Source organism: Ambystoma mexicanum, chromosome 2q (genome assembly GCF_040938575.1).
Source record: "Ambystoma mexicanum isolate Mex_15411 chromosome 2q, UKY_AmexF1_1, whole genome shotgun sequence".
NCBI lineage: Eukaryota > Metazoa > Chordata > Amphibia > Caudata > Ambystomatidae > Ambystoma > Ambystoma mexicanum.
In genome coordinates, this window is record NC_090924.1 from 960,031,173 (window position 1) to 960,053,610 (window position 22,438).

Below are 22,438 nucleotides of genomic sequence, written 5' to 3' on the forward strand. Positions count from 1 at the left end.
TTTCTAAGTCTCTGCGTATGCTTGTAAGGAGTTGAGGGTAGTTTCCCCCATAGAGTTGGTCTACCGTGTGTGTTACTGATATCCCCAGGTATTTTATGGCCTCTGGTGCAATTTTAAGGCCCAAGAGTTTTGCCTCCCTTCCTATTTCTTCCCGGTCCGCCGCCAAAATTAGAATTTCTGATTTTTTTCCTGTTAATCTTTAGGCCTGAAATGGCCCCGAAGACTTCTAGTTCCTTCACTACTAGCGCTAGTGTTCTCCCCGGGTCTTCTATGGTAATTAGCAGGTCGTCCGCATATGCAATGACTTTGTTGTTGTGATTAGTATCTTCCCTGTCACTTCCCCGTTAATGGCTACTCTACTTGTAGGGGAGTTATAGTTTGATCTCACTCTTGCCATGTATTGCTCTCCAAACCCCATGCTTTTTAATATTTTAAATAACAACGACCATTCCACCCGGTCAAAGGCTTTTTCGGCGTCTGCAGAGAGTAGTATCGCCGGGGTGTGTGTAATGCCTATCTTTTCTACCAGATGTATGAGCCTTCTGAGGTTGTCATGAGTTTGTCTGCCCGGGATAAAGCCCGACTGATCACGGCTGATTATCTTTGGGAGAAGCGGGGATAGCCTAGTGGCGAGGATTTTTGTGTGTATTTTTTGCAGGGCAAGTCTGTTCTTTCCCTTTTTTGTGGAAGACCAGTACCTTCAATTCATTCATAATGGGGGTCACATTGCCAGTATCTTTGAATGAGTTCAGGAGCCTTGTTAATACCGGGATTAATTGGTCCGCGTATTTCCTGTAGAATGGGGCCGTAAAGCCGTCAGGGCCGGGTGCTTTATTTATAGGGAGTCCTGATATTGCTTTTTTAACCTCCTCTTCCGTTATCGGGCTTTCCAGGGTCTCTCTCTTCCTCAGTGATTTGAGGGATGGGGAGGGACTTTAGATATGTGTCCTGTGTGTCTCCATCCGGGGAGTCCGTGGAGTAAAGCTTCTTGTAGAATTCTCTAAACGTTTCCCCTATGTCTTGTGTGCGTGGTAGGCTTTCCCCATTCGAGTTTCGTATGTTCATAATCGTAGTGTCTTTCTGTTTGGTGCGGAGTTGCCTTGCTAGGAGCTTGTCAGCTTTATTCGCTTTTACATAATATCTTTGCTTTAAGTAGAGAAGAATCCTCTACGCCCCTTTAGTGCGCAGCATATCCAATTGGCCTTGCGTGTGTCTCAATGCTTTCTTCAATGCCCTTGTGGGGTGGGTCAGAATCTTCCCTTGTAAATCCGCTATAGCTTTCTCCAGTTCTTTCTCCCACTGGTATCTCTGTTTCTCCCTAGTGATTTTCATCGCCACTAATTTCCCCCGGGTTACTGCTTTAAATGCTTCCCAGACCGTACATAAGGAGACCTCCCCCGTATCATTTTCAGTGAAGTATTCCTCTATCATTCCCCTTATGGATTCCCCTGCTACCGGATCTTGGATTATATCCTGGGGTAGTTTCCACCTCCAGAGCCCATTTTTTCTCCCCAGGAGTTCCAATTCTAGCCAAAGCGGGGCATGGTCAGAGAGTGCGATTGTTCCCAGCTCCAGACCATGAATCTTACCCATGAGTCCCACTGAAACCCAGAAGTAGTCGATCCTAGACATAGAGTTGTGTACGTGCGAGAAGTAGGTATAGCCCCTTTGGTCCCCCTTCAGTTCCCTCAATACATCGTTTAGGGCCATGTGTTCCATCTGTTGTTTAAGGCATTTTGATGGAGCCCCTTGTCCTTGGGCATTCCCTGTGCTTCTATCTAATTGTGGGTTCCATGCCATATTTAGGTCTCCCCCCAGGATCATTTCCCCCCTTGCGAAGCCCTCTAGTTTTCCCAGGAGATCTCTTAGGAAGCCATCTTGCCCCGTATTTGGTGCATATATTGATGCCAGGGTAATATGGTGTCCTTCTATCATTACATTGGCAAAGGCATACCTCCCTTCTCTTCCCTTCTCTATCGGAAAGTACATCCTCCACCTTGGCGTCTCCCCCTTCCTTTATCGCTATCAGCACCCCTGCTCTTTTCTCGGTTGACGTTGCTTGCGCCCATATTTTATAGCCCCTAATGCAGGTTTTCTGTTTGTCCTTTGTTCTGATATGAGTCTCTTGGAGTAAAAGTATGTCTGCTTTTTCCCTCTTTAGCTGTTTCTCCAGTTTTGCCCGCTTCGTTGGGTGGTTCATCCCCCTAACGTTGTAGGTTAAGATGCACAACTTCCCCATTTTATTAAGTGTTCTAGTCTTTGGGCCTTGATCCCTGGCCTTGCACTGTTTTCTTGTGTCATGCTTATGCCCCCCTGTCACCATCCCCTTAACTCCCCCCCCCAACTATATAACATGAACCAAACAACTTGCCCCCGAGTAGGGCGAGGGTTCCTACTGATGCTAGGGCGTTGCGCCCATCGCTCCCTGCCCTTCTCCCCCTCGGGGGAACATTTTGTGGGGGATCCTAAACCCCACTTTTCCATTTGTCCTTACCGAATTCCAAGACGGTGGGTCATTCCTGGGCCTCCGTCTCCTTGTAGTTGTAGCATTTCACTATTTTCTCCCGCCGTATACGGGGCGGTTTATTGCCGACGAGTTGACATAAGCCTTCATCAGACCATCTAGAATTGTAGCATAATCATGATTGTTTCTTGCGGATTTCTTTTCCTGCATTATGTCTCCTCTGTTTGACCGTTTCCCAGCCTTTCGGCTGTCTCGATTGATCTCCCCTACGCTTTGGGTCTCCCGAGTCCACTTCATCTTCCTGTATTCCCATTATATTGAGGCCTTCTTCCCACGTGGTTGCTCTTCTTTGTTTTCCCTCCCATGTGAACATCAGTCCAAACGGGAAGGTCCATTTGTAGCGGATTTCTTTCGCCACCAATGCCTTGATCAGCGGGGCCATAGCCCTTCGTTTTTGCAGGGTCACCAGGGCTGATATAGTTGTATCTCCTGTCCATTCATCCTTATGTGCTCCATTTCTCTTGCCTTCCTCAATATCTGTTCTTTTTGCGGATAGGAGGAGAGAGCTATCAGGACGTCCCGTGGTCGTTCACCCGGTGCCCCCAATCTCTTCGGCCCTACCCTATGGACCCGGTCTACTCCAATTTCTTCTGTATCTTGAGCCTCCAGGATATCCCTGAATACTTCTTTCACCGCCGTCTTGAGATCTTTATCTAGGACCGATTCCGCCATGTTTTTGATGCGTATGTTGGAACGTCTTGAGCGATTCTCCAGGTCCTCGCATTGAATCTCCAGATTGTGGGTGAGTCTCACCAGGTGTTCTTGCGTTCCGCTGACCTGTTGGGTTTCTTCTTCGACACTCTGGATTGTTCTCTCTATTATGTCCGTTCTTTCCTCCAAGTTTGCTATGTCTACTTTGATGTCTTGTACTGCTTGCTTCATGTCGTTTTTCATGGTTGCAAATTGTTCCTGCACCGTGGACATGAATTTTTCTTGTAGTTCCTTAAACCATGCCTGCATATCCTCTCTCGACGGTGGACGCTGACTGTTCTTGTGGGTGTCATCCTCTACTTGTGGGTCATCGTGGCTTCTCCCTTTAGGTTGTGTTGAGTTGTCCGTTGACCACATATGCAGTATGTTAGCGTCCTGCTTAGGGGATTGTGGTGTCTGTAGCGTGGAGCCGCCCTTCCCCTTTGCTCTTGACATTTTATGTGACCCTCTTGTGGCTTTAAATCTGTTGCGTGTGTCTTGTCCTTGGGTGAGTGCGGGGAGACCCGACCTGACTCACGCCGCGTCCCTCTGCGTGGCCTGTTTCTTGTCTATGATGTGCAAGATCCTTCCCCTTCTTATTTGGTTCGATTCTCAGCAGGGGGTAATTTTCTCACTGTCCTCTGCGCTCTGGATGACTTTCTCCGTATGGTCCTTAGTGGTGTTGTGGAGGGTAACCTTTGAAGCTTCCTGATTGCGGGGTGGCTCTGTGCCTGCTGTTATGCCCAACTTCTAAGTGCTTGCGGGGGCCGATACTGCACTCCTCCTCCGTTATTGTGTTCCTGGGGAGGGCCGTGTTGGGAGCTGGTTCGCATATGTCTCCCCCCCGCCGGGTGTCTCCCTCTGTCTGTGCCTGGGGATCTGGTCCGCCCCTTCAACTCTCCCCTCCTCGCGGTCCCCGTGTCTCGGGGGACCGATGGGGCTCACCTTGCACGCTGTCGACTGGATCCCCAGGCGGCCCCCGCCTCCTTCCCAGTGCGGTCCGCCCGTGGCTTCGGTGGTCGCGGTCACGGTCCGGCGCTGATATGCAGGAGCGTGGAGTCACAACGCCTCGCGTCGCCTGTAGAGCCACGCTCGTCCCCGGTCCCTCGGTGGCGCCAGCAGAGTGGGTAGGCGCCACCTTCTCAGCAAGCTCCTCTGCCTGGCGGGATCAGGAAACACCAGAGTCTCACGCCGCCGGCGGGGGGGGGAGTCTCGGCCCCTCGTTTCTCCCCCAGACCGCGGCCCCCCTTCCGATCGCTACTCCCGACTCCGGGTCCAGGCTGGAGCTCTATGCGTCCCGATGGGGGAGGGGCGGTTCGTTCCCCGTCCCCGTCTGGTCCGCTGCGGTGTCCCCGGGCACCGGGGATTTCTCCGGAAATATAGGAGTGTCGGCGGGAGTCTCTAACGCCGTTATATTCGATGCTGCCTTGCTCGTTGTGCTAATTATCGGCGGTCCAGGGAGAGAGCGTCTTAGGCGCGTCTCTTCACCCCTGCGGCCATCTTGGAATCCATCCATCTGGGTTTTGACCTCCTTTATGCTCCCAGTAATGAGTTTCTTCTGAACATCCTACACTTTAGATGCCACACCTTTTATTTGCACTGATAGCTTGGAATGGCAATGTCTCACTTGTAGAATTTACTGAGCTTGATTGATTCCCTTGTGTCCTTGCTGCTAGTTCTTTGCTTGTTATATTTTATATTTTTAATACTTGATTTTACTGTTTCTTTTTTTAATACTTATTCAAGTTGAACTTTTATTGTAGCCTACTTGTGTTCATTGGACCTAAAACAGTCTGGTTACCCACATAGCTCTGTGTTATTTAAAACAGAAACAGGAACTTGTGTTTCTGCACTGACTTAGTCACACAAACTAAATTACCCATAAGCTTTGCAGTTTTTTATGTGTATATCTTATTAAACCCAGAGCGAACTCGTCGGCGTGAAGGGGGCAAGCCAGTCTATGCCGGTCCGTGCGGGACCAGAAGGGCTGAAGGCTCGAAGTCCCGTTTTTCCACACCGTTGTCATCATGGGGCTGGCAGAGGTCCTTGAGGCCATTAAGGAGGCCCGGAAAATTTGTATACCCCTTGCACAAGTTTCTTTGTCGGATACGACTGCGAGCAGTGTACGGAACTCTACTTCTTCACCCTCTGTAAGTAGTTACCCACTGCATCCCTCTCAACCTACAGGCATATTGCCTTTATTGGAAGAAAAGGACTTAATTGTCTCTTATTTCTCCCAGTAATGAGGCTATGGAACTCAGCAGCTCCCCTATTGGGCGTTCTGATCTGTTTGCTCAGCCCTCACCGCCCGCGCTCTTGCCTACAAGTTTAACATACACTATGTGACCCTTGGCTGTAGCGGATGCTTTGCCTCTTGATCCTTCATGTGTTAAGGTTCTAGGAAGCAAACACCTGCTTGAAATGAGCTCTGAGGTGGTCACTCTCCCAAGTTCTCCTGTTCTCAATCCTTTGTGCTCATTTTCTGGACGTGCTAACAATGATATTATCATGCCAGTTCATAACTTGGCCTGTATGCTCCTTAACACTCGTTCGTTGGTCAAACATGCATAAGAGGTTGCTTCTTACATCACTGACATGAACATAGATATTCGTGCTATAACTGAATCTTGGGCGCACAAGAAAATAATTAATACTTGCCCCCCGGATTTGCTAAGTTTGTTAATGCTTCACTGACAGAAGGTCATGTGCCTGTAGACCTTAAACAAGCTTGGGTTACCCCCATCTTAAAAAAAACCTGGTCTACCCCAGGAGGTTCCTCTTAATTACAGACCTATCACTAATACTCCTTTTATGCTGAAGATTCTTGATAGTCACGTATGGTCAGATTGCCCAGCATTTGAATAATTTACGGTGCCTAATCCACACCAATCCGGCTTTAGAGCCGAATTTGTCACGGAAACCACACTTTTAGAATTTAAATCGAGGCTGTTGGAATGCATGGACAAGGGTCTTGCCTCCATGCTCATGCTTTTGGATCTTTCGGCTGCCTTCGACCTGGTTGACCATTCTATACTGGTCGCCAGGTTGGAGGCGGTTGCCAACTTCTTCCCGGTTGCAGTACGTTGGACTGACTCCTTTCTCAACAACAGACAAAGTAGAGTTTTTTCGGGGGAAGTTGACGCATCTCCAGTCTCTGTTAATTTTGGCGTACACGGGGCTTGTATCTCCCCCTGCCTCTACAATATTTTCATGGTGCCTTTCTTTACTCTGTTGGATTAGGAGGGCATCATGTTCACCAATTACGCAGACGACACTCAGTGTGTCTGTTAGGGAGAATTCTCTCTTTAGGCTGAATTTCATAACCTAGTGAGTCCCCCAGCAGCTTTGCTGGATTTCTGGAGTTTGTTTTTTTCTCCTGCCAAGAGTGAGACTCTTTTTCTCCCACTCTTGGACATGATTTATGGTGTTCCTTTGACTGTTAATGTGTTTTATGGGCTGTGGGGTCCTTTACTCCATAGGGTGTCATGTGTTTTTACTATGTGTGTTACACAGCACCCTCCGTGCAGTGACACAGGGGTGTCATAATGACACCCCACCATAGACTCCATACCCTGGGACTGACTACTGTCTCCCAGGGCATGTAAAGTCACCATTGGCTTTACTAGTCCAAATTATTAAAAGAAACCGGTACAAACCATCATATTGTGGATGTACTGGTCGGGGCAATTCGATTGCCCCGGGGTCTGTTAGTCGAGGGGGCACGTATCCGTCCCGGATACTACTTTTTATATTCGACCGCGAATATAACCCTATGGGATTTTCCCATTGTTCGAGGCTACCAACTTTAATTATTTAATTCTCATAGCCTCGAACATACCGCCGGTTTATTTAATTAATATTAATTCGCCGATGGCGTTTGTGTTCTCTTCTGTGATTCCAACCCAAGTCGAGCCCTTTGTTCCACTTTTTTGGCGGGCTTTTTTGGCAGGCTTCTCCACAGAAGCCTCCAAAAGTGGTGCCACTCTGTCTGGGTACCACAGAGGGTGTGAGAAGGGGTTTAGGCACCCTGGACTGAGTTACCTTGGTAACTCAAGTCGCACTCTTGTGTGATTGGCCCAAGTGGTGAGCCGGCCGGCTCACCACTTAGCATGTTTGATTGACAGCTAGGCTGAGTGAATGAGGGTGTGCTGCATAAAAGTAGGGCATTGGGGACTGGAACTTCAGAAGTCGCCACAGGACCTGAGAATACGACGAGGGAGAAGCAGAGCCAACCTACCACGACGACACCACCGGCAGAGCCCTGCGGAACCGACTCACCACTTCCCGACGACAGAGAAGATCTCCCGGCTGGAGAGTCTTCTTCCCCTGAATGGTGGGCACAACCAGTTTACCTTCTTTTCCTCGCATTCCAGGACGTCTTGTGGTCGAATTGCCCGTGCCAAGCACCCCGGCAACCGGATAGCCACTTACCACTGGACCACGAATAAAAGGACCGCTCCTTTTACCTGAGAACTCCGCGGCTGGTTTCTTCCCTGGCAGTGCAACAAACTCCTGTCTTCCTCCCCGACGAGATCCTCTCTTCCCCCGGACGAAGCACAGACTTGCATCCGCTGCCAGGAACAACTGCCCCCGCTGGAGTATTCTCACCACTTTAAGGTACCGTGTCCGCCAGGCTTCCCTTTCTAAAGATTGCTACAAGGTAATAATAGTCCCTTAACCTTCTGGACTGGGCTGGCTGCCTTGACCATCTAACTGGTCCCTTTCTTTGGTCCAACTCTTTCTGAACCTTTTCAAGACTTTTTGTGCACTTCAACCGTGTGACCTTGGACACATTTCGTTCTGGTCCTTTTAAAGTGGATCCGGCCTTCTGAACTCTAACTTCACGGTTTTACTTTGCCTTCCTCTCTTGTTGTGTTCTTGTGAAAGTTTTGGGATCTGTTTCAATTTATACTCTGCTTTTATCTCCCTTTTTAAAACAAATTATTAGATTGCCATCTGCTTTAAGCGCTCATCGCGGTCTGAAAATAAGTGGGGCTTTACTTAAGAATTGTCTAATATTCTTTTAAGGGAGTGTATATCTTTTAGTGACCGTGTTTTTGAACTGCTTAACATTAGTGCCTGTGTGTTTTACTAGATGTGGTTTTAAATAAATAATTATATCCCTTTTACACCAAGCTCTGGTCAGTGGTTACTTGTTCTACTGTGTTCTTTTGACCTATTGTGAATACTCTGTATACTGCCTAACTCTTCTTGAGGGAAGTCTGACTGCTCAGCCACAGCTACCAAGTGAATCTGTGTGGTACAGACTGCTACCAAGTGGGTTTACTGCCAAACACCTGTAGTCTTAAATCTTTTGCAGTGGTCCCAGAGGGAACTGCACAGGTTTCTGCCTAACAGTGTCGTCCCCATGACAGGTACTCATTCTAGTGATGAGGCAGAATTGAACAGAGTATATATTGTTATTGAGAATTGGATGGTCGAGAACAATTTAGCCCTGAATAAGGGCAAGACGAACTCCTGATTGTGGGCTCCCCTGTCGATCTGTTCCAAATTAGGCCCTTTGTATGAGAGTTTCCATCTTGGTAACGTCAAAATAACCCCCTTAAAAAGGTAAAAACATTGGGTGTAGTTCTCGACCAGCAACTCACTATGAAGGCCCACGTGGGGAGTAGTGTGTCATCAGCAATTTACTATATTAAACTCTTAGCCCACCACAGGCCCTTCATTCGCCAGACTAATGCCGAGACTATAGCCAGAGCAATCATTGGAGCAAAAATTGATTATTGCTGCATCCTGTTGGTCGGCATCAGCAAAACAGAAGAAACGATTCTCCAGGTCATCCATAATGGGGCTGTAAGGGTTGTGATGGGGCTCTCCCGCCGTGACCACGTGTCCACCGCTAGAAGAGGGCTGCACTGCCTCCCGGTGGAGGACGGGGGGCACTATTGTCTACTAGTTACCACCTTTAAGTGCATCCAGGACACTATTCCCAGCTACCTGCATCAATTCATAGTAGAGAAAACTGAAAGTAGATTCCTCACATCAAGCAACCAGAAACTCCTTTCTATTCCCAAATGTAGAACTAGAAAGGCAAAAAGGGGTCCATTGTACATTTCAACACCCAAGGCATGGAATGACCTCCCCCTGGAACTCCGGTGTCAGCCTAACCTGGCTTCTTTTAAAAAGAAATTGAAAACCTGGTTGTTTGTTTAAGCCATGATTTTTCGCCCCTTGCTTATTTAGTTCGCTCTTGCTTTGTTTTTGTTTGTTTGTCAGCGCCCTAATGCCCCCAGGTCCAAGGATTGCGCTATATAAATATTTTAAGTAAAGTAAAAAAGTAAAGCTTAACTTCTAACTGCCCAAACCCCATATACTCCTCCCCGTACACCACCTTACTCTGAGGCTTCTGCTGCCATTGTTATGCACATTCTTGCAAGATTGGGCAGCCTTTTTTCACTAGCTTTACAAGATTTAGTCATCCACTATCTGCATCTGGCACCTTCAACCACCACACTTTGCCCCTAACAAGGAGCCAGCAATATAATCTATCACTCTGGCACCAAGGGATAAGAGTTCATAATCCTGTAGTTGGAGGTGGTCAAAGATCCATTAATGTAGCTCACTGAGGCAACCCCAGCATCCGGAGGCAATGACTACCCGTAGACTCAGGCTTTTGCAGTTTCCTGCGCCGCCCAACAACCAATATGCACTCACCATACCTCTGGCATGTGTTCACAGGCCACATGTGTGTTGCTCCTCTTCCAAGGCTCACCTCCATCCTCCAGTGCCCTGTTGGCATCTGAAGCAAGCCACCTTACCACACCACAAATTCAGCACTTGTGCCTTCTACCCATGCACCTCTTGCCAGGGACTGCAATCCAGGCTGGCCCTGGGTATCGCCAATCACTGGGATTTGCTGCCTCAAACAAACCTCCTTGTAGATCTCTCCCCACCGAGGGCAGACGGCACCACAGTCCAAACCCCCTCCCAATCTGGTACTTTCATGGCCCAACTTCCTGTAGTGGATCTGTTGAGCAGCCTCATGCCAGGACCCCAAAGCTGTGGCACATGCCCGGGGCTGATCATCTACCACTCAAGCGACTATCCCTGTTATGCGGAGGGAAGAGCTGCACTCGCCAGCAAGCTGGGTAGCGTCCACACATTATTGCAAGTTCAGATTTCCTTGTTAACAGTAGCACAAGGTATTAAATCTTTCATTTTAGCACATTTATAAAGCAGCTGAAGCTGCATCTCCCGCATAGGCACTCCAGACCTCCCATCGCATGACAAGTGAAGGTTACACAGGTTGGACCCTCAAATGGCCTTGAGTTTCTATGTGGCTAGAACAGCTCAGTTTAGCAGAGATGGCAGCTTTTTGTGTTCTCTCCTTAGGCCCTGATGTGCAAGTCCATGTGTAAATAGACAATTTTATGCTGGATACTGTTATGCATCTCTGAATGGCAGGGAGGTGCCTCCTGGTCTTGGGCAAATTCCACCATGGGAGTGGTAGCTACATCAGCTCTTCAGAGGGGTGTCGCTGGCAGAGGTTTTTCAGGCAGCCACTTGGTCCTTTCGGTATACTTTTCCAAACACTATTTTCTGGAGTTGCTGCAGTATGAAACTCTGCTTGGGCATAGCAGTTAAAAAAATTACCTGTTGTAAACTTTTCACTTTCTGTCCTCCTCCTTCTTTTTGCACTGCTTTGGGAGTATGTCAAGATAGGGAATTTGTGGGAGGATGCAATCAATTAGAAGGAAGGAAAAAATGTGAACAGTCTGCTCTTTCATTGACCATTTCACATAGTCAATTGCTACTCTAAATTCCTGTAATATTGTGCTTCCCTCAGCTGCTGAACACTGAGAGCACATCATGTCTGGACTCAATGACCAGGTTGTCAGAGGCGACAGCCTTCAAGCTACACTGCACACCTGCTGTTGAACATTTCTGAGAACAGTTTGTGCATGATAGCTATCAAGATGAGAAATGTGCAGGAATGGAAGTCATACAAAGAATATTATCGGGAAGTAGAACTCTACCACTGTGGCAGGTCAATTGAGGAAGACTGCGGAGCAGGTAAAGGGTGGAGTTTCTGAACCACTCCAACAAAGGGAACAGCTGCAGAGCGAAAACCCTGGTCTATTCCACAAATAGGAGGATTCCTCAGCTGAAGAGTGTGGGAGACCAGCCTAAGCCTGAGGTGCCTGCTCTTGCGAGACATGGCTCAGCAGCCACTAGGGTTACTATGGATTTATCACCAGACTCAGTGATCTCAGGGTTGCCTACTAGCATAGAAAAGAAACCTGAGATGGCGGACAGGAAAGCTTCAGATCTGAAGGTCATGCCAGAACTAAATGAGTTTTGTTCTGCTCGAAAACTGCATCAGACTTCCCACCTCAAAACGAGCATCCAGTCCCCAACATCTTCGCTGTCTAGCCGACTGTCGATCCACGCTTCTTTGAAATGCAACAAATGTCATCTCGACCCAAGCTCAACATCTGTTCCCCATCTGGAACCATGCGAACGCTGCCTTCGAGCATATTTTGAACAGCACCCACTTAAGCCACCCAAGCTAGATGTCTTTGGACCACGTTAACAGCACCACAGTTTCCCTGGGCCCAGAAAGCACTGGGGGGAAAAGCCAACTTCAGAGGCACTTTCAGCTCTGCAGAGATGGAGAATGTCCATCACTCTAGGCCTTAAAGTATAGGTTTGCTGAGTCTGTAGACCATTGCACGTTCTCTCCCTATTCTTTCCCATCCTTGGAAAAGTGACTGAAATATCTAACAGACAAGCAAGAATTTGCAATTCCCCTCAATCCAAGGCAGGTGTAGCTTGCCGTGGTCTTCGTTCCTACTGATTGGTCTGTCTGCCTCTAGCGCCACCATTTTGTGTGTGGGTCCATTGTGGGTCCATTCTGCCTCCTCCCCAGAGGTTTAAGTTACATTTAGGCACCTTGGCTCAGCATTCTTTCCCCGCATTCCTACTTGCTTCATCTCACAGAGGGACTGTTCAGCATATGGACTTCTGACGGAGCCCACACGGATTACGGCTTCATTGCCTCCGCGCCAGGCCATGGCTTGTCCCGCCATGCTGCTTTTAAGAACCTTTTTAACAGCAAACCTTCTTCAGAAATAGGTACAAATTATATTTAAACAAATAGAAGTCAATTTCATCCTCGTATTAGTGTATCTGTCAAACTTTGTATGGTTTTGTGTCCTTGGTTCAATGAGGCACTTTTCTGTCACTCCTCCCACCTCCTCTGCTACTCCCTCTCTTCTCTACATGCTCCGCTTCTCCTTACCCTCTGCTCTGCAACTGTTTCCCTCTACTCTTCACCTCCTCCCGGTTCTGCCACACTCTATTCTGCACCTGCAACTCTGCATAATGGTCCCAACACTCATCTGCCTTGTCCACATAGGGCTGCAGGGTTGGGGCAGGCTGACTGTGACAGGCAGCATCGGTGTGATTGTGTCTTCCGATTGAGTCGGGTGTGCAAACCTTTAACTCCTTAGGTGACTTGCATTGTAGAGCAGACTGCACGAAGCCTGCACTAGCCAAGCTTACAATGGGTGTGACTGCCATTTTGAAACCAGTATGGTAGCCCCTGCACACTGACCACTCCTTTCGAATTTCGGTTGGCTGTCCCACAGAGTTCTTTCAACAGTATGATTTCCCTTGTATTCCCTAGCGTTTTTGGTCCTTGCTAACAGGTGGAAGCATGACCCCCAGCTTTCTCCTTGTTAGGCACTCATAAATTCTTCTCGTTTGGGCAAACATGATTCCCAGTATGCACAATCCATCCTGCAGATTCTTGCAAAACCGGGTCCATGTCTGTACCTCTTTTCGGCTGTATGTTTTGTCATTTTATCCCTCTGCATGTCATTTAAAGGCATTAAAAATGTTCCCATGGCAGAAGGGTTTTTTCTAAATACAAGCCCATAGAAGGAATGGGAGATCTGGTGGTCCTTCAAATACCGCCTCCAGCCCACACAATGGAGTGGATGGCGGTTCTCGGGCTTGTGGTACACCCCAGTCCTGTCCTCTAGCCATCAGCATGTGACTTTGTCACAGCATCCAAAGCAACAAATGTGAAACTTCTGAAGAGTTGGGGAGGGACACGTGTGCAAACACACAGACAAGAGAGGTGACTTGAAAAGCCCTGTCATGCCGCTGTGCCATTGTTCCGCATGGAAGAGGAAACAAGCATAGACATTGGGCTGTCAAGCAGTCGTGAGTAGTCAAAAAGTCTGCCTGAAGAAGCTGTTGCAACCCGTTTTGACCCCAAATGGCATTCATGGAAAAGCTGTGACTCGATAAACTTTGAACATGTGTTGAAAGAGCTAAAATTTGTCTCACGGTTAATGATGGGATTTTCTAATAGTTTGCCTTTTTTTTATGCAATGGAGACTGGCCTCTCAGGAGCATTTCATTTTCTAATCTGAGGATTAAACAGACAAAAAAGAGTATATATTTATCCCTAAATGTTTTAAGTGACATACACAGATGTGTTTTCTATGTTGCCACAAATAACCATATTTTGTGTTTCAGAAATGCTCAGAAGAAAGCACAGACCTATGGTTGCTGTTTCGGATTCAGTCAGTCATTCCTCTACTTTACCTATGCTGCAGGTTATCGATTTGGTGCATATCTAATTACAGCAGGAAGAATGAGCGTAGAGGATGTTTTTCTGTAAGTTGTACAATATTTTCTATAAATGATCTAACTTTTGAATGAATACGGCATCCAGGTGTACTAATGTGAAAATTTGCAGACCGCACTTTTCCTGGCGCAATATCCTGCATATATTTGTTTCTAGCTATCCTGGTTGCAGGATAGATAGAAACAAATATAAGCACTGCAATGGTCTAAACGATCAGAAGCAGAAGAGATGTACCATACGTCCTGCTTTGGATGTTTGCATATGTATTGTACTGAGAATGCGGTTCCAACAATTGGTACTTTCTAAGTATTTTGCTGCCTGTGTTGTTGTAAAGGGGTGATTCACTCATGACAATGAGATTGAACAGCAGGATATACAAACCAAAGAATTAGGGGGTACATCAGTTAAAGTTGGTGAGATACAAGGCCTCCTCCTTGCACTAAAACAAATTGATCCAAATAAGCCAATGGAGTCTGATTCTGACTGTGCAATCCAAGGATATAACTTTAGCCTTTAACTGTGGCAAGCCAACTCATTCAGAGATTCTAAGCCAATCTTGTCAAAACATATTTGGCAAATAATATGGGACCTCTGGAAGGTTAGCCCTCTCCACTGGAGTATGCTCACAGAACTGATGCTGTGCACAATGCAGGCAATGCACGTGCTGATCAGTCTGCATGACAGTGGACTTTACAATAGGATAGCAGCAGTAACATGCCCAGCCACATACATAGATGAGGACATAAAAGCATGACTACATGCAAATAGTCCTAATCCTCATGGGTTCCCTACTACTAACAACTATGCTGTAAGCTTACATACAGTGATAATCACTATACCTAGGTCAAAAGGAGGCTCTGTTGACAGGGTACTACCAATCAAGCAGGATAGATTTAAATGAATCTCCACTGCACATGCAAGTGCAGCCTCAACCCTCTTTGGGATTTCAGCTACTAAACAAATCTTGCAGAATAAATAATGGTGACCAGGGCTTAGTAAGGAGGTACGACTGTACATAGCAAAATTTTGGTGTACTAGTGCACAAGGTGAACTTGACTCATTTTCCAGAAGAAAGTTGATTGTAAAGAGGTCATAAAGGGTTTGCTGTCTTTAGTAGCTATGACAGCACCAAATTCGCTCCAAGCTGACAATGGGCCAACCTTTTCAGGCAAAGCCTTAAGAGAGGCCCTGTCAAGCTGGGGCTGTACTCTGCAAGTCTCTAAACCTGTTTTTGCTGACAAGCTAATGGTGTCATAGAGAGAGCCAATGGGATAGGAAGGCAATCCTTGACTAAATGTATCCTTTCTTCTAGTGTTAATTGGGTGAGTTACATTCCTATAGTGCAGTGTAGTATAAGGAATCTACCTTGCCTTTCTCAATGTGAGGGTAAACACCTTTTTGAGTTGCTGTTTGGCTCGCCAATGTATATGCCTGATTGGCACAGTTCACGTGAGTCCTCTCAACAGACCGGACAAGCTGCTCCTCATGAATCTCCTAAGAGACTCCATCAATGATGAAGAAGCACCACAGCATCAAGACAAAGAGAAGTCACAGACAGACTGACCCTGAAACATGTGGATTAAGTCCTAGAGAAGATTCATGAAAAAGAAGCATTTGAACCATGCTACCGACCTCCTGTGAAAGTACTGAAACATGAAGGCTCAAGAACAGCAGTGCTACCAGCCACACCTCCTAAGAAAGGTACTCGACTTGTGTGCATTGACCACCATAAGCCAACTCCAGATGGTTCTGCCCTTGTTCCTGAAAGATGAGATTCACTTTCCTGAACAACCTGAAGAGCAGGCAAGAATAGATGAAAATGTGAAGTTAACAATAACTCAATAAACCTCAACGTCATATGAAAACGTGTATTTTTCGGGGAACTGAAGAGCCAGAAACAAGGCTAGAAAGAAACAGTGTTCCTGTGTTACATTTTTGCTGTGGATAAGCCTTCTCACCTATTTTGTCTTGGGACATTTTTATCCCACTGGAGAGCCCAATGATCAGCCAACAGTTGAATATTTCAACCTTAGAAATAGCACACACTCCAAACCCAATACATAAAAGGGAGATACAGGCTGATGTGGCAGTAGTCTGTACACAAATAGGCATATACCCACTAGAGTTAGGCCCCTTGTGGACAAGCCAGTATAACCCTACTGTTGGCCTACTATGCAACTACAGGTACATATACTACAGGTGACTAGTTGACATGGCGGACCATGTGTGTGTTGTGAAACATTTAGACACCTTCCTTTTCTACAAGTGGAAATGTGTGCAGTGGTTAGATACAGCCTTCTAGGAGCATTGTTTTGTTCCTCTTATGACCTCATCACCAGAGTTTGAGACACTTCCCGACAGCATATAGTGCAAAATGGATATATATTCCCCCACCTCCTACAGATGGCAAGTTTATATGGTTTACCCTTTCTGTGGTATATGATGACACATTCTATGACACAACGACAGGGAATACATGACAAGAAACAGTCCCTCTTAACACGTCATTGGGGTGACTCTTGGCAAGTGTATGGAAAAGTCACACTACATATAACATGTAGGTATCCACATTTGATGTTTTGTCAATCACACTCATTGTGTGTTAATGTGTAGTCCAACTCTTTTACCCACTTATCCAATAGGGATTTCAGGGAGGTGTCATTTGGTGGGCAACTAAATAGCTTAACTAAGCAATAAATAAATGAGCATAGTACATAAAGCACAAAGGTTTAAGCATAGGGCCTTACACAGCTTAGACTTCACAAAACATTTTACAAATCTATGCCATTTCCAGAGGAAAAGCATCCCAACTGACGGCAAAGCAAACCCCTTTACATGTGGTTGTTAGTGTAATAGACACATGGGTAAAGTCAGGCAGACATCTAACCTAGTCAGGATAGGTCACCTAGGAAAGGCTAGGGCAAAGAAGGAGGTGAAAGAAGCTGAATCTACCTTGAAGAAAATCATCCTGAGAATCCATGGACTGGCTAGACAGCCAATCAAGATGAGCGATTCTGCAGCCAAAGGACAAATTCATTGCATTGCAGCATTGCAGCAGGAAATCTCCAAGCTGATGTGGTAGTGGATATGGTGCATATCGTCAGAGAGGGTTTTGTAACTTTACAGGATGAACGACAAGCAATTGTCTTGGACACTGCATGGGATCCTGAACATTCTGTGTCAGCAGAAACACTTCTTGTGTGAAGAACTGCAGTCTTAGGGCACCGTGCAACATGTAAAGTAGCAATGAATGCAAATTCTTTATGAGGTGACCTTCAATCATACCTGTGTGAATCGTGAGGACTCTACAGTACAACTGTATTCCCTGAAGAACCGTGCAGTAGACCCATATAAGATGCTAGCACATTCATCAAAACCAGCCAGCATGAGCAGAATTGAACCTCAACCACGTGTCTGCTGAATTCAATTCGAATGTGAACCTGCAGTAACAACGTTTTATTAATCCCAAATGGATACTAGATTGTGCAGTTCAATGCTTCATGGTGTGGTGTGCCTGTGGGGATTGCCAGCTTGATCACCATCTCGAACGTGGTGGACTATTGCAGTTTTATCTACATCTACCAGTGTGGACTAAGCCAGTGGAATTGGACTGGCCTGATGTGAAGCAGTAACCACTGAAGTGCCTGCACTTGGCATATCTCCTGGATTTTTGAATACACATCACTAGCACCACAGTGACATTCGTAGGAGCATCAAGGAGAGCACTGCAGTTGCCCAAAGTCCTAATGGAAGAATACCAGAATGGCCAAAAGAAGATTCATGTCCAGTTGGAAAGATCTGCTTCAACTAATGTGGCACCTTCCTGAGCGCCAAATACTGGCTGATGAATATATTTGTGTCCTTCAATCCATTGAAATGTTATTTGGACTTCTTTGGAACTTAGTCACAGGGATCACAACTGTGCTCTGCTTCCTTGTAGCTGGGTACATCCTGATCATCACTTTCCTTTCATCATAACAAGTGGCAACGAACTTGTCAATGCACTCAAACTGTATCCTTAATAACAGAAGAAAACTGTTTGGAACTGTTTGTATGGAACAAATCTACTCATCCGTAATTCGTCAGTGATCATCAGCGGCTGAGGATTGTCTGCTGACCGTTACCTGCGGCAGTTGGCTCATCTCAAGAAGAAATGTTTATATTTAAACATTTAGTACATTGTTACGCTCACCTGGTATCCACAGGGATGCCACCTAGCTGAGTTACTCGCTGGTATGCTTCGCAGCTTTGCCCTGATGTGGTCTGCGGGAAAAGTTCTGCCTTGTGGTAGAATTAGGCGTGCTCTCCATCCTGCCTTCTTTGCAGGGGCGCGTTGTCTTTCATGGGCGAGTGCGGTCCAGTTACTTCACTGACGCCGGTCCATTTGATATTGTTCAAGTAGGTCTTATTGCTGTTCTTTAGTTTTGTTCCTATGCTGCATGCCTTTCTTTCTTTAAAATGTCTCTTTTTTTCCCTTAGGTACGCACAGCATCAGTGCGGCGAACTGGCTTGGTTGAGCCCCGCTGGTAAATGATGGCGCATTAAGAGCACTATGATGCGGTAAGTAAGCTCTATGCGCAGCGCTGCGAAGTCTTGCCTTTGCTAACCTGTGTTTTCCTTCCTTGTAGGTCGCAGTGTTCTTCAGCGTGAGTTGAATGTCCGGAGTGGTGCCAGCCGAGAGGTGACCAGCCAGGTAAGCCTTTTGAGCAGGTCGTTCTGTCCGGGAGGCGTGCAGACTCTAGGAAGCTGTTCTCAGTAGTAGCTGCTAATGTTTAAAGATAAAGACTGCAGGTAAGATGCTGCTGCTAATGATGTTACTTTTATCTCCTTGCAGGTTCTGCTTCTACGAGGTTCGAGGGAATGGCTGGACACGGTGAGCGTCACGTTGCAAGTTGCAAAGTAACACGAAGCATGTTCTGCAGTCAGGGTGTGGTTTATGTAGCCCAGGTTAAGTAGTACCAGGGAAAGTAGTTCCAGGCCTGCCACACCCAAAACACTAGACCGCATAGCTTGGTTCTTAGGAACCAAGCTATGTGGATGCCTCCATGTTGGCTGACAATACAATAAAGTAGTTCCCAAGCACATTGTTGTTCATGGTGTATGAGCCTGGCGCCATAGGCGCCAGGACTAGCCCCATGAGGGCTTTTGAAGAAGATGCCAGGCTCTAGAGGCCCGAGTCCTGATTCCACCTGGCCAATGGGTTTGCCAGAGGGGGTTTTGGGCGAGGGTCGTGACATAAATGGTGAAGATTCTAAGTAAACACATTTGAGCAGTTGAGCATTCTGCAATGTTTTACACGCTCTTTCGTCTCTTCACTCTTATTCCCACGCTTCCTATGAAGCCACTGCGGCCTGTTCTATGCCTCATGGGGGGGTGACATGTATTTTCTTTGTCTGCTCATATTAGCCATGCTTAATATGGCCTGTGGTCTGAGTCGCAGGCCAGGCCTTCTACAGTGTGCGATGAAAACAGTTTTAATATTGAGTGAAATGCAGGCCTCCTTGCTATAATGCACAGCACAAAGTAAACATGTTTATATTTAGTGCAATACAAGCTGCAGGATTTGCTTTTCCATGTTGCAATGTAGTACATTAGAATTTTTTCTAAAAGTCTGGGCTGCGAGCCAATGACCTTGAGTCTGGTACAGCACCTTCTGATTGTGTGAACAATTTCTGTTAACCGCTATCTAAGCCCTCTCTGGGAAGGAAGCCAATGTACTCGCGAAACACAAATCATAGATAGTGGCGGCGAACACTACGAGCTACAAAAAGCAGGCCTCCTGTGGTCCTATTATGAAGGACACAGCCATGTCTCTAGCCGTGTTGTGCACAAGAAAGGTGCTGTCAGCTAAAAATACAATTGTCGGCAAAATCCCTTGTGGCTGCTGAAAGATAGGACCATGTCCTTGACTTGTCTTTGCAAGAGAAAGATGTTGTCAGCTGAAATGTAATTGTTGGCAAAATTCTTAGTGACCTCTGTAGGACAGACAGTTGGCGTGGAGAGCTTGAAAATACGGAAGGCACAGAGGGTATATAACAGAGTAAGCTCAGCCTCTGGCCATTGCTATGCAGGGTGAGGGAGCTGGCAGGAAGACTGGGGCAGACGCAGATGGCTGGACGGAGAGGAAGAACACAAAAGACTTCCCAGATTTGAGGGGTCAACCCACTCCTAAATCTTTTTCTGGAGATTTGAAGCCTTAAACTGGACTCTGGCTATTTTGAACCATTTTTTGGCAGAACACGTTTCATTTTGAGCTGCATTTTGAGCTGCTTGGAATCATTTCTTGCCCCCCCCCCCCCACCTCCTGGTGAATTGTGGTATTAACAGACACTGGAGGCGAGGCTATCCAGTGAACTGCAAAGAACAAATAGAAAGAACAAATTGTGCAAGAAATCATAGATTAATTTATGTTTAATGAACAGACGGTAGACTTGCTGACACCCTTATGGGAATAGTTTATGTTGATAATTAGTGGTAAATATAAGTCAATACAAAGCATTTTGTGCCAACTTCTTGCAAGGGAGATTTTGACAGGGAAAAACAACTAGAGAAACTGGATACGAAGATAATTGATATTGTACACCGTATGGTGTCAATTGACAGGCGGAGGGAGTTAATGGAACCATATGGCAGATTAGAGAAGTGACTACCAGATGTACATTGCTAAACAGCATGATGAAGGAGATAAAGTTAGAGACACACAGGCAAGGCTAGTGAACACGGAGAAGAAGGATAGTATACTACACCAGATTCGGAATAGAAATGGAAAGATAATATATGGGTAAATGGAAATAAAGTATTCAAAGAATGTTACCAAATCTCACATGCCTTCAGGCCCATACCATATCTGACCCAGTACCGATCTAGGGACTGTTCCAGATGGCTCAAATACCCACGCTATCCCGAGATGATAAATAGGCATTGTGGGAGCCCCTCCATGTGACATAAATCAAATAGGCCACTCACAATTTGAAAATGGTGGAAACACCTGGGATCAATGGATTCACAGTAGAATGTTATAAAGAATTCAAAGACATGCTAGCACCATATTACTACCTATGTATTACAAGGCAATTGAAAAAGGCATACTACCTAATTTATTGCATGAGGCGACAATTGTGCTCCCTCATAAACCTGGGAATTACATAGTGGAGTGTGTATCGTATCGACCACTATCCATGATAAATGTAGACGTCAAGATCCTTGGCAACATTTTAGCCAAACAATTATTGAATTTCATTACAAAACTGGTCCATCAAGATCAGGCCGGATTTATGGCTGGCAGGAGCACAATGTCAAATTTACAGAGCATATTTTTGTTGCCAGAACATCGCAACAAGGGGTAACAAAATGATGCGTTAATCAGTCTATGTTAGGGAGAATTCTCTTATAAGGCTAATTTCCCAAACCTAGTGAGTCCCCCAGCAGCTTTGCTGGATTTTCTGGGGTTTGTTTTTTTCTCCTGCTTAGAGTGAGACTCTTTTCCTCCCACTCTTAGGTATGATTTGAGGTATGTCTTTGACTTATTGTGTGCTAATGGGCTATGGGGTCTTTTACTCCATAAGATATCATCTGTTTTACTGTATGTATTACACAGCACCCTCAGTGCAGTAACACAGGGGTGTCATAGTGACCCCCAAACATAGTCTCCATACCCTGGGACTAACTACTGTCTCCCAGGGCATGTAAAGTCACCATTGGCTTTAATCATCCAAAATTGTGAACAAAACCAGTACAAACCATCATATTGTGGAAGTACTGGAAGGGGTTAATTAGATTGCCCCTGGGTCTGTTTCCAAGGGGGCACTGTCCAGTCCCCCCTTGTCGAGTTTCTGGCTGGTGGCAGTGGTTACCACGCAAAATATTCCACTGGAATATTTCCTATGGGATTTTCCCATTGATTTTAAACGCACCACTTTTTTGGTGCAATGTTTAAGATACCGCCAGTTTATTTATTTAATTTAAAATCACTGGTTGGGTCTTTTCGCCAGAACTCTTTTCCAAAATGGCGTTTGTGTCTGTCTCTGTAACTCCAACCAAGGTCGGGCCCTTTGTTCCGCTTTTTGGTGGGCTTCTCCACAGAAGCCCTCCAACTGGTGCCATTCTGTCTGGGTTCCACAGGATGTGTGGGTGGGGGAATTGGCACCCTGGACTGCGTTGCCTTAGCAACCCAAGTCGCACTCTATTCTGATTGGCCCAGTGGTGAGCCGCCAGGCTCACCACATAGCATGTATGAGTGACAGCTAGGCTGTTGAATGGGGGGTTTTCTGCATAAAAACAGGGCTTTTGGGACTGGAACTTCAGAAGTCGCCACAGGACCTAAGAAACCCGAAGAGGGAAGAAGCTGAGCCATCTGCAATGACGACACCACCGGTGGAACCCTGCTGCAACGACCTCACCACTTTCCCGACGACAAGAGATCTTCTGCTGTAAGAGTCTTCTCCCTTTGAGCTGGTGGGAACAACCAGTTAGCCATTCGCCTTCCAGGACGTCCCTTGGTCGAATCGCCAGTGCCAAGCACCCCGTCGGCCGGATAGCCAAGCTTCACCACTGTGACCGCGAATAAAAGGAACGCACCTTTTAACCGAACAAACTCTGCGGGT

General features: G+C 46.4%; 1 protein-coding gene across 2 annotated transcripts in view; it reads left to right on the top strand.

Moving 5' to 3' along the window:
- The window catches only part of LOC138569869 (ATP-binding cassette sub-family B member 5-like), a 1,230,756-nt gene that overhangs the window by 1,080,975 nt on the left and 127,343 nt on the right, over positions 1-22,438 (top strand). For both annotated transcript variants that reach the window (XM_069648261.1, XM_069648260.1), the window contains one exon: positions 13,724-13,864. In XM_069648261.1, coding sequence (XP_069504362.1) covers positions 13,724-13,864 — 141 coding nt within the window. The remainder of the gene's footprint in view (positions 1-13,723; positions 13,865-22,438) is intronic.